This window comes from Odontesthes bonariensis, chromosome 8 (assembly GCF_027942865.1).
Source record: "Odontesthes bonariensis isolate fOdoBon6 chromosome 8, fOdoBon6.hap1, whole genome shotgun sequence".
In the NCBI taxonomy this organism is placed as follows: Eukaryota; Metazoa; Chordata; class Actinopteri; order Atheriniformes; family Atherinopsidae; genus Odontesthes; species Odontesthes bonariensis.
In genome coordinates this window covers 1,889,660-1,905,116 of record NC_134513.1, presented here as the reverse complement: position 1 = coordinate 1,905,116, position 15,457 = coordinate 1,889,660, and the positions used below count along the sequence as shown (strand labels likewise).

The window sequence follows — 15,457 nt, the reverse complement described above, 5'->3', positions numbered from 1 at the left end:
AAGAAGAAAACACCACCAAGAAGCTAACATGGAGAGCGGGGAGGCCACCGTGTTCATGGTCTGCATGATGGTGATATTAATCATGGAGGGCCGTGGTCCCTAGTTCCCGAGGGCCGTGGTCCCTAGTTCCCGAGGGCCGTGGTCCCTAGTTCCCGAGGGCCGCGGTCCCTAGTTCCCGAGGGTCCTGGTCCCTAGTTCCCGAGGGCCGCGGTCCCTAGTTCCCGAGGGCCGCGGTCCCTGGTTCCCGAGGGCCGCGGTCCCTAGTTCCCGAGGGTCCTGGTCCCTAGTTCCCGAGGGCCGTGGTCCCTAGTTCCCGAGGGCCGCGGTCCCTGGTTCCCGAGGGCCGCGGTCCCTAGTTCCCGAGGGCCGCGGTCCCTGGTTCCCGAGGGCCGTGGTCCCTAGTTCCCGAGGGCCGTGGTCCCTAGTTCCCGAGGGCCCTGGTCCCTAGTTCCCGAGGGCCCTGGTCCCTAGTTACCGAGGGCCGCGGTCCCTAGTTCCCGAGGGCCGTGGTCCCTAGTTCCCGAGGGCCGTGGTCCCTAGTTCCCGAGGGCCGTGGTCCCTAGTTCCCGAGGGCCGTGGTCCCTAGTTCCCGAGGGCCACGGTCCCTAGTTCCCGAGGGCCGTGGTCCCTAGTTTCTGTATGTGCGAATGCGGGAAAAAACGGCCCAGTTCCTGAGAAGGTTCTAGGAACTGCCGAAGGTTCCTACGGTGGGAATGCGCCTAATAAGCGGCCTCAGAGTCTGGCTCCAGGAGCCTGTACCTGCTGGAAGGCCCCGGGGGGCCCCTGCGGCAGGCTGCGCTGCACCAGGTCGTGTCTCAGCTTCCGGAGGTGGAGCAGCTTCTCTCTGTAGTCCTGCACCGACGCCGGCACCAGCTCCGCCTGCAGGCAGACGGCGAACACGGCCTGCGCCTCCGCGCCCTCCTCACCCTGAAAGGAAGAGGCAGACCTCACAAATACGTTCAGAATAAGAACCGTTTGCATCACTCCTACAATGAGTCGTACCTCAGCCTGCGGGGGGAGCTCCGCCTCAAACTGAGAGAAGATCCTCAAAGTCAGCAGGCGGATCTGAACAGGAAACATTTATTTAAATCATGAAGAAGAAGAAACCCGAGTAAAACAGGGTGTATACAGGTATAAACAAGTTAAATTTAAGACCTTTTAATACCACTTCTGAATGAAATTTAAGACCAAACGTACGATGGAAATACCAAGTAAACACGCTGACAGTAAAACGGTAAAATGACGGTTGAGTTTAAGAACATCGGCTAAATGTGTGTCATGCGAAAAGATCATAAAAATGTCATCACTGTCCTAAATTAAATTTATTACAATATTTTCAGAACATTTAAGTCCCTTGAACAAATGCTTATAAAATCAGGTAAATATATTTAAAAAAAAAAATACTGTTCCTTTAGAGCAAAAAGAAAAATACACAAATATTTAAGACCCATGCAAACTGAATTTAAGACAATTTAATACTTTTTAAGGTCTTATTTTCAGGAAAATTGATTTACGACTTTTTAAAGGAGAATTCCGGCCATTTTACAAACATATCCCATCTGTTGGAGACCCAGGGAAGTTTGCCAAAGGTAAAAACGCGAGAAATTTTCATGCCCGCTGCGCAAAGTTGTCCGATTGCGCTGATTTCCATGAAAGCGGGCTCTATCGGGCAAGCGTTTAACCTTTCCTGAGGCTCTTAACGTGTATCAAAATACTTTTTACCGAATTGGCCGGGGTGTCAGTAGCAATACAATTCAACCCAGGGGCTAACCATACCGTTAGCTAGCACAGACATGATACATTTTGAGATTTCAAAAACAGCGCACCTACCTCTCTCAGCTTCCGTGTTCCACAGGCGTGCGCACAATCGACCCTCGGGAACCGAACTACACATTGCCATGTTTGTTAGTTTCCTATCGAACAGCTGACTCGTTTCCATTCGTTTCCTGACTCACCCATTTTTGCCGTGATGTCATGACGTGTCACATGACTGCTGGAAGGAGCACACCTTCGCCCGTTATTCATGTCCAAATGTATCATGTCTGTGCTAGCTAACGGTATGGTTAGCCGCTGGGTTGAATTGTATTGCTACTGACACCACGGCCAATTCGGTAAAAAGTATTTTGATACACGTTAAGAGCCTCAGGAAAGGTTAAACGCTTGCCCGATAGAGCCCGCTTTCATGGAAATCAGCACAATTGGACAACTTTGCGCAGCGGGCATGAAAATTTCTCGCGGTTTTCCCTTTGGAAACTTCCTGGGTCTCCAACAGATGGGATATGTTTGTAAAATGGCCGGAATTCTCCTTTAAGACTTTTTAAGGACCCGCGGCCGGCCACCCTGTAAAAAGAGGCTGGGCTCCACCCCGCGGGACGCCGACCTTTGAGATGTTGGAGGAGAGGTTGGGGTGCAGGATGTGGTAGAGCTCCAGCAGGGCGGCGTGGGACAGGTGGCCCGAGACGCCGCTGAGCGACAGCCGGGTGTAGTACAGGTCCCCCAGCAGCAGGGCCGACAGGTCGGTGGGAAACTTCCTGTGAAGACGCTGGCGGGTTAAAACCTTCAGGAAGAAGCAGCGAGGAAACGGCGGGCGGACGACAACACGCAGGATGCTCACCGAAGGATTACGATGACCTTATCCAGCGGGACCAGCGAGAGCAGCTGGGCAGAGCTGTCCAGAGAGAGGAGGCAGCTGAGAGCCTGCCGGGCTGCAAACAGGGCAGCTGAGGGGGGACAGCAGGGGGACAACAGGGGGACAGCAGGGGGACAACAGGGGGACAGCAGGGGGACAGCAGGGGGACAACAGGGGGACAACAGGGGGACAGCAAGGGGACAACAGGGGGACAGCAAGGGGACAACAGGGGGACAGCAGGGGGACAGCAGGGGAACAACAAGGGGACAGCAGGGGGACAACAGGGGGACAGCAGGGGGACAACAGGGGGACAGCAGGGGGACAGCAGGGGGACAGCAGGGGGACAACAGGGGAACAGCAGGGGGACAACAGGGGGACAACAGGGGGACAGCAGGGGGACAGCAGGGGGACAACAAGGGGACAACAAGGGGACAGCAGGGGGACAACAAGGGGACAACAGGGGGACAGCAGGGGGACAACAGGGGGACAGCAGGGGGACAACAAGGGGACAACAGGGGGACAACAAGGGGACAGCAGGGGGACAACAGGGGGACAACAGGGGGACAGCAGGGGGACAGCAGGGGGACAACAGGGGGACAGCAGGGGGACAACAGGGGGACAGCAAGGGGACAACAGGGGGACAGCAAGGGGACAACAGGGGGACAACAGGGGGACAGCAGGGGAACAACAAGGGGACAGCAGGGGGACAACAGGGGGACAGCAGGGGGACAACAGGGGGACAGCAGGGGGACAACAGGGGGACAGCAGGGGGACAACAGGGGAACAACAAGGGGACAACAGGGGGACAGCAGGGGGGACAGCAGGGGGACAGCAGGGGGACAACAGGGGGACAGCAGGGGGACAACAGGGGGACAACAGGGGGACAGCAAGGGGACAACAGGGGGACAGCAAGGGGACAACAGGGGGACAACAGGGGGACAGCAGGGGAACAACAGGGGGACAGCAGGGGGACAACAGGGGGACAGCAGGGGGACAACAGGGGGACAGCAGGGGGACAACAGGGGGACAGCAGGGGGACAACAGGGGAACAACAGGGGGACAACAGGGGGACAGCAAGGGGACAACAGGGGAACAACAGGGGGACAGCAGGGGGACAACAGGGGGACAGCAGGGGGACAACAGGGGAACAACAGGGGGACAACAGGGGAACAGCAGGGGGACAACAGGGGGACAGCAGGGGGACAACAGGGGGACAGCAGGGGGACAACAGGGGAACAACAGGGGGACAACAGGGGGACAGCAAGGGGACAACAGGGGAACAACAGGGGGACAACAGGGGGACAGCAGGGGGACAACAGGGGGACAGCAGGGGGACAACAGGGGGACAGCAGGGGAACAACAGGGGGACAACAGGGGAACAGCAGGGGGACAACAGGGGGACAACAGGGGGACAGCAGGGGGACAACAAGGGGACAACAAGGGGACAACAAGGGGACAGCAGGGGGACAACAAGGGGACAACAGGGGGACAGCAGGGGGACAACAGGGGGACAGCAGGGGGACAACAAGGGGACAGCAGGGGGACAACAGGGGGACAACAAGGGGACAGCAGGGGGACAACAGGGGGACAACAGGGGGACAGCAGGGGGACAGCAGGGGGACAACAGGGGGACAGCAGGGGGACAACAAGGGGACAGCAGGGGGACAACAAGGGGACAACAGGGGGACAACAGGGGGACAGCAGGGGGACAACAGGGGGACAGCAGGGGGACAACAGGGGGACAGCAAGGGGACAACAGGGGGACAACAGGGGGACAACAAGGGGACAACAGGGGGACAGCAGGGGGACATCAAGGGGACAGCAGGGGGACAACAAGGGGACAGCAGGGGGACAACAAGGGGACAGCAGGGGGACAGCAGGGGGACAGCAGGGGGACAGCAGGGGGACAACAAGGGGACAGCAGGGGGACAACAGGGGGACAACAGGGGGACAACAAGGGGACAGCAGGGGGACAACAAGGGGACAGCAGGGGGACAACAGGGGGACAACAAGGGGACAGCAGGGGGACAGCAGGGGGACAACAAGGGGACAGCAGGGGGACAACAAGGGGACAGCAGGGGGACAACAGGGGGACAACAGGGGGACAGCAGGGGGACAGCAGGGGGACAACAAGGGGACAGCAGGGGGACAACAGGGGGACAGCAAGGGGACAACAGGGGGACAGCAGGGGGACAGCAGGGGGACAACAAGGGGACAGCAGGGGGACAACAGGGGGACAGCAGGGGGACAACAGGGGGACAACAGGGGGACAACAGGGGGACAACAGGGGGACAACAGGGGGACAGCAGGGGGACAGCAGGGGGACAACAGGGGGACAGAGTTAGTCTCCAGAGAACCAGAGGTGGTAAAACGCTCCAACATGAATAAGAGCATGAAAAGTAGCACGAAACTGAGCCGTTTGTTCGGTGCTTTCCTTTATATCGCAGCAGACTTTTAGGCCGACCTGATCTCACAAACTTTCTCTCTTCTGATCATTGTTCGAGGACATGATGTCAAAGGAAACAAAACTAAACAAAAGGAAACGAAACTAAACAAAAGGAAAGGAAACAAAACAAAAGGAAAGAAAAGGAAAGAGAAGGAAACGAAACTAAACAAAAGGAGACGGAAAGAAAGGAAAAGGAAATGAAAGGTCTGACTTTTTCCTGGAGAACGAGGCCGACCTGATCTCACACACTTTGTCTCTTCTGATCATTGTTCGTGGACATGATGTCGTACAGTTTGTGGACAAAAGAAGGATGCACAGTGGCATGGGAAGGTGCCGCGTTGGCAGATTTTATGAGAAAGTCGGTGAAATAATAACGAGCCCTGACAGCGTTTGGACCTTATCGCTGGTGCATACGCACAGATTCCTGCTTAAAAACATCCCAAACTCAGTTAAAGAAGAACAATGCGTGTTTGTTTTGCGTTTTTCACAAACCTTTCCCCATTCTTTCAGCCTCCATCTCACACAGCAGATGGCTTAAGAAAGCCGCCACAGCAGGAACGACGCTGGCTGAGGACAGCGGCCTGAGAGGAGGAGAAACACTTAGAGGAGGCAGCGTTTCACACACTGGAGTTAAACAGCTGAATCCTTCACACCGCCTCAGTGTTAAAGGGACAGTTCGCCTCTTTAAAGGGACAGTTCGCCTCATTAAAGGGACAGTTCGCCTCATTAAAGGGACAGTTCGCCTCTTTAAAGGGACAGTTCGCCTCATTAAAGGGACAGTTCGCCTCCTTAAAGGGACAGTTCGCCTCTTCTGACATGAAGCTGTGTAACATCCCATATCAGCAGCATCATTTCTGAACATCTTCTTACCCCCTGCTGCGTCCTGTGAGCAGAGTTCCAGCCTCGTTTTGGTGTTGATGAAGGTAGTCCGGCTAGTTGGCTGGGGTTTAAAAAATAAAGCGTTTTGCTTCTCAGAACAATATGCGTTCAACAGAGTAATACATTTGCATCACAAAATGGTTCTCCAGGAAAAAGCCAGACCTCACAATCTCTTGGCCCTATTTTCTCTCCCTTCGTATCACTGCCTGCTGCCGCCTGCCGACAGCCGCGCCTGTTACGCTGTTTGCTGCTCGGAAGCAAGGGACTGCTCGCTCTGCACTTCGGTCTGCACAGCACATAAAGAGAAAGAAAAGGAAAGACAAGGAGAGGAAACAAAACAAAAGGAAAGACAAGGAAAGGAAACAAAAAGGAAAGGGAAAAAAAAGGAAACAAAAGGAAAGGAAATGAAACAAAAGGAAAGGAACTTAAACAAAACAAAAAGGAAAGGAAACAAAAGGAAACAAAAGGAAAGGAAACAAAACAAAAGGAAAGACAAGGAAAGGAAACAAAACAAAAGGAAAGACAAGGAGAGGAAACAAAACAAAAGGAAAGACAAGGAAAGGAAACAAAAGGAAATTAAACAAAACAAAAAGGAAAGGAAACAAAAGGAAAGACAAGGAAAGGAAACAAAACAAAAGGAAAGAAAGGAAAGGAAACAAAAGGAAAGAAAGGAAAGGTCTGACTTTTTCCTGGAGAACCATTTTGTGATGCAAATGTATTACTCTGTTGAACGCATATTGTTCTGAGAAGCAAAACGCTTTATTTTTTAAACCCCAGCCAACTAGCCGGACTACCTTCATCAACACCAAAACGAGGCTGGAACTCTGCTCACAGGACGCAGCAGGGGGTAAGAAGATGTTCAGAAATGATGCTGCTGATATGGGATGTTACACAGCTTCATGTCAGAAGAGGCGAACTATCCCTTTAAAGAGGCGAACTGTCCCTTTAAAGCGGCGAACTGTCCCTTTAAAGAGGCGAACTGTCCCTTTAAAGAGGCAAACTGTCCCTTTAAAGAGGCGAACTGTCCCTTTAAAGAGGCGAACTGTCCCTTTAAAGAGGCGAACTGTCCCTTTAAAGCGGCGAACTGTCCCTTTAAAGAGGCGAACTGTCCCTTTAAAGAGGCAAACTGTCCCTTTAAAGAGGCAAACTGTCCCTTTAAAGAGGCGAACTGTCCCTTTAAAGAGGCGAACTGTCCCTTTAAAGAGGCAAACTGTCCCTTTAAAGAGGCAAACTGTCCCTTTAAAGAGGCGAACTGTCCCTTTAAAGAGGCGAACTGTCCCTTTAAAGAGGCAAACTGTCCCTTTAAAGAGGCGAACTGTCCCTTTAAGGCGAGCTCTCTTACCGGAGGTGCGGCAGCAGCAGCAGCGCGGCCCACGGCAGCGACAGGTCGGCGATGGGCCGCTCCTCTGGAAGCCGGATCATGGACAGCACCAGCTCTGGCACCGACGGCTGCTGTGATGTCACCGACGGCTGCTGTGATGTCACCGACGGCTGCTGTGATGTCACCGACGGCTGCTGTGATGTCACGGCGCCCGCGGTCTGCCCCGTGAAGAGCAGCGGGTAGGTTTCAAAGGCCATGGAGCCGTCGGTGGGGGGCGGGGCTTTGGCCAGGATCAGGCTGGCCAGCGCGTCCAGGCCGCAGTGCCGGGACGGGGCGTGGCCGCGGCCCAGCAGCCCGGCGGTGAAGCGCAGCAGGGCGGGCAGGAAGAGCTGGAGGAGGGAAAGGTCGGTCAGCGGGGGCCGGAGGTAAAAAGCGCTCATCAGGGCGGGGCGAGCTCACCTGCTCAAAGTGGGTCATGGTGAACATCTCCTTGGTGAACTCCAGAATCAGATCCTGCTCCAACGTGCTGCTGAACACCTGGTTGGGAGGAGAGTCCAGTGAGACCACTAAAACAGAGCTCAGCTGGGTGGTCCAATCACAGGTGGGCAGCCCCGAATAACAGCTGAGAGGACACTCAGGACACCTCTGCTGAGTTCTACTTCTCAGTTGGTTTACATGCGTAAATAGATAAAGTTTACAGGTATAATTCAGACTAAAAAGAAAAAATAATTTAAAAAAAAGAAAAAGAAAAAAAAATTTAAATAAATAAAATATACATTTTTAAAATAAAAATAAATAAATAAATTTATTTAAAAAAAAGGTATAATTCAGACTACAAAGAAAAAAATAATTAAAAAAAAAAAAGAAAAAAAATTTAAATAAATAAAATATACACTTTTAAAATAAAATTAAAATAAATAAATTTATTTTAAAAAAAAAAAAGGTATAATTCAGACTAAAAAAAGAAAAAAATTAATTAATTAATTAACCTAACAATTAAATAAATAAAATATAAATTTAAAAATAAATAAATAAATGAATAAATATATACATTTTAAAAAGGTATAATTCAGACTAGAAAAAATAAAATAAAAAAGATCAATAAAAAAAAGGTATAATTCAGACTAAAACATTTTTTTTAAATAAAATAAAAATAAATAAATTTTAAAAAGTATAATTCAGACTAGAAAAAATAATAAAATTATTATTACTTTTTTTTTTTTAAGATATGATTCAGGCTCATTAACTTTTTGCTAACTTAAATCAGGTTAAATCTTGCCCACCAACCCACGAAATGAACTGAATCGAAACACTGAATAAGCCACCTCTCATTCCTTTCTGTTTTCCTCACAAAGAATCAGACTTTCTAGTTACTTTCAAGTTGACCTGAGCTCTCCACTCTTTCTGTAACTCTTTTTTTTTTGGTAACTCGTTTGGATATAGCTGCTTTTTCACTCACTTTCAGTCCATTTCTTGTAGCTGACCATTTTTAAGCCACTTAACTCTGACCATTCAGGCAGGAAAAAGGCTCCTAACTCAAGGGATGAACCAGTGTTGTGTCCAACTTAGCAAAGAAGCCATTTTAAACTGGATCTTTAGGCACTTTGTTCCCACCAGCCTCTGAAAACCCAGTCCCACAAATTTCAAAACCCTTTCCCCGTTCATATCTGTAAAAAAATCCCAGTTGGTGAATTGTCTAAATTTGAAAGAAGGCTTTCTTATCAGTAACTGGCACACAGCAGAGTGGATAAGACGTAACAGCAGAGGACGGACTGAGCAGGACCGTAGAAGAAAACCAACTATAAACCCAATTTTTATGTAAAAGTTAGGATGGACCGAGGAAGCATTCAGAACAGAATCTGTCCGTTTGCTCTCTGGCTCCCCCTACAGGTCAGGATGTCATAACAACACATCTGGATTAAACACGCATGATTACCTGAGGTAGAAGGAAGGGATGTGAAATATCTCTTAAACATTCTGCTGACAGCAGCGCTAAAATGCAGAACCATCAGATGGCTGAAGCCAGATCCTCCTACTTATAATGTATGGATTCAAAAAATATGGGACATCTACCAGATGGAGCAAATGACATGCTCATTAAGACTTCAGAAACCTTTTTTAATTAAACGATGGAAACCTGTTATAGCTCTGCTAATACAATAAGTGTAGAGCACAAGACTTCTGGTTAGGTGCTAAATACATTCACACCACCAGCCATTTGATACCTAGAGTGGATCTTTCCTTTTCTTTCTTCCCTCTTTCCTCCCTTCTTCTTTCTCTCCATCATTTATTTTTTGTACTGATATTATTTCTTTTTTTTCCCCTTTCAAATTATCACTACTATTAAAATTATCATTATTTTTTTGTCTAAATTATGTTCAGTTATCTTTATTTAATTTTCACTTCAAATCTGTGTCATTGGTCCTATGCTTTATTAGTTTTCATTTATTGAACGACTATATTTCATGACTTGATTTTGCTAAGATGATGTGCAGCTGTAAACATGAAGGGAAATTTGACTTGAATTTTGACATGATTAAAGGGTCCACCTGCGATCACAGGACCACAGACGCACGTTTGACCTGAACGGAAACACACGCACCTTTTGGACGGCGTCCTGGATGAGCGCTCTGGGCAGGCTGATGTTCTCCCCGAGCAGCAGGGAGGAGGTCACCTGCAGGAGGAGACGGGAGCAGGAGGCCGACAGAGTGGCGCTCTGGAGCAGCCGCAGCACCGTCTGCAGGTCACACCGATCACAGCGCGACACGTGAGCCGGGCAACGCCTTCAGAGCAAAATAAATCTCACAAACTGGAATTTCTGTCTTACTTGGCAGACGGCCTCCGGCTGGGTGACTTTGGCTCCGTCCCTGTGGGACACCAGGGTGTGCAGAACAAACAGCAGCCTCTCCAGCTGCTCCGCCGCCACGCCTGCGTCTTCCTGTTCGGCCTCCACGACAGCCAAGATCTGCCCCACGCTGACCTGCAGGCCAACAGAAAGGAAAGGAAAAGAGAAGGAGAGGAAAGGAACGGAAAGGGAAAGAAAGGAAAGGAAAGACAAGGAGAGGAAAGGAAAAGAGAAGGAAAGGAAAGGAACGGAAAGGAAAGGAACGGAAAGGCAAAGAAAGGAAACAAAAGAAAAGGAAAGGAACGGAAAGGCAAAGAAAGGAAAGGAAAGGAAAGGAAAGGAAAGGAAAGGAAAGGAAAGGCAAAGAAAGGAAAGGAAAGGAAAGGAAAGGAAAGAAAAGGAAAGGAAAGGAAAGGAAAGGAAAAAGAACCAAAGGAAACAAAAGGAAAGGGAAAGAAAGGGTTTGACTTTGCCCCACGCTGACCTGCACACCAGACACCGGTTGGAGGATTTGTAACCGGGATAAATAAACCGGGAAGCCTTACCTGCAGCGAGTCCCACAGAACCAGGAAGTGCTCCCTGTCCACGTAACCGGCGGCGGCCTGCGCCATGTGATCCAGGGCGTCCCGGACCGCGTCCCACGGCAGGGAGGCTTCCCGGCTGGTTATGGGACCGAGCTTACTGAACGCCACGGGGAGAGCCTGGAAGGGTTGAAATGACAGAATCAGTCTGCTGTTTCAGGAGCGAGGTTCCCTCTGAGCTGCTCGCACAGTCTCAGCCAACAAGAACATCTCTGCAGCGCATCAAATAAAATCACCAGAAACGGATTTATTAATATCTAATACGAGACCTAATCTAATCTAATTGATTAGACCAATAATGTGTTTTGCTGTACCATGATACGATACGGTTTACTTACACTATGCAGCCAATCAGAGCAGTGATAGTGCTTTCATATCAAATCAAATTTATTTATATAGCACATTTCATGTACAAACAATTCAAAGTGCTTTACATAAAATAAAAGCATTGTAGCAGGGAGTGGAAGAAGCATTAAAATACATAAAAGAATATAAAGAGAAACAAATAAAATCATTTAAATGAATTTAAAAACCAGCAACAGTCCAGATAAGTTCAAAGATAGCGTGCAGATTTCATGCATAGACACATGAGAACAGAAATGTCTTTAACCTGGATTTAAAAATGTCTCCATCATACATCATATGTGCCCTGCCCATACGCGCCGTGCAGGTTAGCTAGCTAACAACAGAGCAGCGGGGTTAGGAGTTAAGACACGCCCCTTATCATGGCGAAACCAACGGGCAGCGCCAGCGACACATCCACTCACCAAGCCAAAGTAAGAAAGAAACGCGGTTCTTTTAGGATGGAACGGCTGTCTGAGTGTGTGCAAACAGAAGAACAAGCAGTGAAACTGGGTGAGATTAGTACGCAGAACGCTCGTTGGGGCATATAGAGCGAAAGAGGATTGGATTAGCGGAAATATGACATAAAGGTGCAAAACAGTGACTGAAAATTACAAAGATCTAGCCAGTGCAAGAAAAAAGAGAGAGAAAGGACTTTTAAAGAACTTTAAGCAAGTATAACTGTATATAATATACACCCCCTCTGTATTAGTTGAGTTTGTGTTTGTATGTATGTATATGTCAAAAAAAAAAAAAAAAAAGGAAGAAACTGGGTGAAATTTTTCTCTTTCGAGTGACAAAGATCTACTCTGCAAATCATGCAGGCTGCATGCAGGACTCTCACATATAACAGATAACATACTGAACATCTCATGAACAACAAGATTTCTGTCTTTTTCATTTTAAGTGGGCCAAATCACTTTTATTAAAAGTAAACTAATGAAAATTGTTGCTGTGATTTGATTAAATAAATAATAAAAAAGGTATAATTCAAACTAAAAAAAAAATAAATTAAAAAAAATAATAATAATAAAACATTTTTTAAAAAAAGAAGGTATAATTCAGATCAAAAAATAAATAAATAAACAAAAAAAAGGTATAATTCAGACTCATTAACTGGTGCTAACTTAAATCAGGTTAAATCTTGCCCACCAACCCACATCCCGCCATAGAAATGAATTGAATTGAAACATTGAATAAGCCACCTCTCATTCCTTTCCTTTTTCCTCCCAAAGAATCAGACTTTCTAGTTACTTTTAAGGCGACCTGAGCTCTCCACTCGGCTGCTGCATCAACAGAAGAAACTCACTGCCGCAGCGCAGGAGTGGAACATGTTTTTTACTCTAAAAAGGTATAATTCAGAGTAAAAAAAAATGTATTAAATAAATAACAAAAAAGGAATAATTCAGACTAATTTTTTTTTATGAAAATAAATACATTCAAAAAATAAAAATAATAATTAAAAAAAATTTAATTAAAAAAAAAGGTATAATTTAAAAAATAAAAATAAATTAAAAAGGTATAATTCAGACTAAAAATAAAAATAAATAAGCTCAGGGAGCTTGTGTGTTTGCCCAGACATGAAAAATGAGAGGGAACATTGCTCAGGAGCACGGCTGCTGCATCCACAGAAGAAGAAACTCACCGCCGCAGCGCAGGAGTGGAACATGTTCCGGACTCCTTTGCACATCTGGAACAGCAGCTGGCCCGCTCCCTCCACCTTGTCGGGGTGCTGCTCCAGGTCTGAGAACACGTGCGTCAGCAGGGCGTCGAGGTCGGGAACCTTAGGGGCCAAATGAGAACATGAACACCCCAAACTCAGCACTTTTATCTGGATCGGATGGCTGGCTTCTGACCCACCTTTCTCATCAAAAAGGAGAAGCTCTCAGCTGCAAAGTTGCGGATGTGCTCCTTCTTGTGTGCCAACAGCGTGCTGTACAAGCTGCAGCCGGGAGAGAAGCTTTTACTTCAGGAAATCTTTAAAAAACAGGAACTACTGCCCGCCGTGTGGCCGCAGCTGAGGCCTCACCTGTAGATGTTGGTCATGTCCTTCACCATCAGCCTCCACAGGTACTTATAGAGGTAGGAGAGGCAGGTGAAAGCCCACTCCAGCACCTCCGTGTCCTTCGTCTCCAGCAGCGAGGTGATCAGAACGAAGAAGTCGGGGAAGTGTGGGTAGAAGTCCGTCTGCAGGTCTCTGGCCAGCTGCACCACCAAGCTGGAAAACACAAACAGATGGTCAAACTGTGTCGAAAAGCTTCGGGGCAGCTGCAGAACAACCTTAAAATCCCAGATTCAGGTCTTACTCCAGCAGGGGTTGGTAGGCCAAACTGTCCCTGACAGCCAGGTGGGTTTTCAGACTCTCCACGATGGCTTTCTGATGGAAAACCAGCAGGTTGAACGACTGGCTGTTGTTGGACACCTCCTTCGAAAAGGCAGCTGTGAGGAAAAGCCACAAGAATTAGTCTCTGCATCCCGCTCTCTACATCAAATAAAATGCTTTCTTCATCAAATAAAATGCTTTCTACATCAAATAAAATGCTCTCTACTTACTGAAATGCTCCGTCAGGTTGAGATCTTTCCATTTTGTCAGTCCCTCTGAGAAGTACGTTTCTACTTCCTGTAAAGAGAGAACAAAGAATGAAAATCACCTCCACGCAGAGGCAGATCCTGCAGACAGGACTTACTACTGTATAGAATAGAAGTACTTTATTCATCCCAGCAAATTACTTTGCAGTTGCAGCATACAGACAAGTAAAAAATAAATAAATAAAATAAAATATATATGTACAGCAAAATGTGCAACAAATGCAGTTGTGCGAAATTGAATCAGAATCAGAAAAGATTTTATTGCCAAGAAATTTTCACATTACAAGGAATCTGTTCTGGTCTGATTGGTGCAATAAAACAAACAAAAAAGTAAAATAAAATATAATAATTGTTTTAATTTTAATAAATAATAACATTATTATTAATAATAATAATAATAAAATAAAATAAAATAAAATAAAATAAAATAGGCAGTACGAACCTCAGCATAAGACCCAGTTCTGTCAATACGGTGGATGACGTCAATATTAACGTTGGCGAGTCTTTCAGCAAAAGTGAGAAACTGGAAGAAACACGACAGAAAACGGTAGAAAATAAGCCAGAATGAATGAGAAACCTTAAAATAGTTCCACCACTGTTAGCATCGTGCTGAGCTCAGTCCGGGGACGCTCACCCTGAAGGTGTTCTCAGATTTGTGGTACGAAGACTTGGATTTGATCTTCATCTTTGACTCGGTACTTGAAAAGAAAAGAAGAAGAAAGTCCAAAGAAGCGACGCGGGTTTTAATCCGGTCATGAAAACTTTGGCGTGTTTCTGTCCCTGCAGCTAAATGCTACAACTGTTTACACACACGCCGAGAACAGGGCGCCGCCATGCTGAGCAAGGCATTATGGGAAAAAAAGGTCTCCGCGTGGTGGACCGAGAGAAACGAAGAAGAAGGAAGGAAAGATAGGACACCTCTGTTGATTTCCGGCTTCGTTTTGAGGCTTCGCTCATTTCTACTTCTCAGTTGGTTTATATGCGTAAATAAATTAAGTTTACAGGTATAATTCAGACTGAAAATAATAATAAAATAAAATAATAAAAAATAAAATAAATAAATAAAATAAAATAAAAAAGGTATAGTTCAGACTAAAAAATAAATAAATCAATAAAAAAATAAAATAAAAAAGGTATAATTAAAAAAAAAAATTGAAATTAAATAAATAAATACAAAAAAGGTATAATTCAGACTGTTTTTTTAAAATAAATAAATAAATACAAAAAAGGCATAATTCAGACTAAAAAAATAATATTTTTAAAATGTTAAAATAAAATAAATAAATAAATACAAAACATTAAAAAAGGTATAATTCAGACTAAAAAATAAAAATTAATTAATTAAAAAATTAAATTAAAAAAAATATAAGAACAGTATAAAAAAGTATAATTCAGACTCATTAACCTGGTGCTAACTTAAATCAGGTTAAATCTTGCCCACCAACCCACGTCCCGCTATAGAAATGAACTGAATCGAAACATTGAATAAGCCACCTCTCATTCCTTTCCTTTTTCCTCCCAAAGAATCAGACTTTCTAGTTACTTTTCAGGCGACCTGAGCTCTCCAGTCTTTCTGTAACTCTTTTTTTTTTTGTAACTCGTTTGGATATAGCTGCTTTTTCACTCACTTTCAGTCCATTTCTTGTACCTGACCATTTTTAAGCCACTTAACTCTGACCATTCAGGCAGGAAAAATGCTCCTAACTCCGAACCAGTGTTGTGTCCAACTTAGCAAAGAAGCCACTTTAAACTGGATCTTTAGGCACTTTGTTCCCAGCAGCCTCTGACAAATTTCAAAACCCTTTCCCCGTTCATATCTGTAAAA

General features: G+C 46.5%; 1 protein-coding gene across 1 annotated transcript in view; it reads right to left on the bottom strand.

Moving 5' to 3' along the window:
- utp20 (UTP20 small subunit processome component) overlaps window positions 1–14,464 on the bottom strand; it is a 40,272-nt gene extending 25,808 nt beyond the window's left edge. Inside the window, exons 1-17 of the mRNA XM_075471288.1 lie at window positions 14,267–14,464; window positions 14,075–14,155; window positions 13,597–13,663; window positions 13,350–13,482; window positions 13,073–13,261; window positions 12,904–12,985; window positions 12,689–12,826; window positions 10,666–10,821; window positions 10,103–10,255; window positions 9,878–10,012; window positions 7,735–7,812; window positions 7,297–7,664; window positions 5,568–5,656; window positions 2,615–2,720; window positions 2,381–2,531; window positions 1,003–1,065; window positions 760–927 (exon numbers count right to left, since the gene is read on the bottom strand). Of these exons, the coding sequence (XP_075327403.1) occupies window positions 760–927; window positions 1,003–1,065; window positions 2,381–2,531; window positions 2,615–2,720; window positions 5,568–5,656; window positions 7,297–7,664; window positions 7,735–7,812; window positions 9,878–10,012; window positions 10,103–10,255; window positions 10,666–10,821; window positions 12,689–12,826; window positions 12,904–12,985; window positions 13,073–13,261; window positions 13,350–13,482; window positions 13,597–13,663; window positions 14,075–14,155; window positions 14,267–14,317 (2,208 nt within the window). The 5' untranslated portion in view covers window positions 14,318–14,464. The remainder of the gene's footprint in view (window positions 1–759; window positions 928–1,002; window positions 1,066–2,380; window positions 2,532–2,614; window positions 2,721–5,567; window positions 5,657–7,296; window positions 7,665–7,734; window positions 7,813–9,877; window positions 10,013–10,102; window positions 10,256–10,665; window positions 10,822–12,688; window positions 12,827–12,903; window positions 12,986–13,072; window positions 13,262–13,349; window positions 13,483–13,596; window positions 13,664–14,074; window positions 14,156–14,266) is intronic.
- Between the last annotated feature and the right edge of the window lie 993 nt (window positions 14,465–15,457).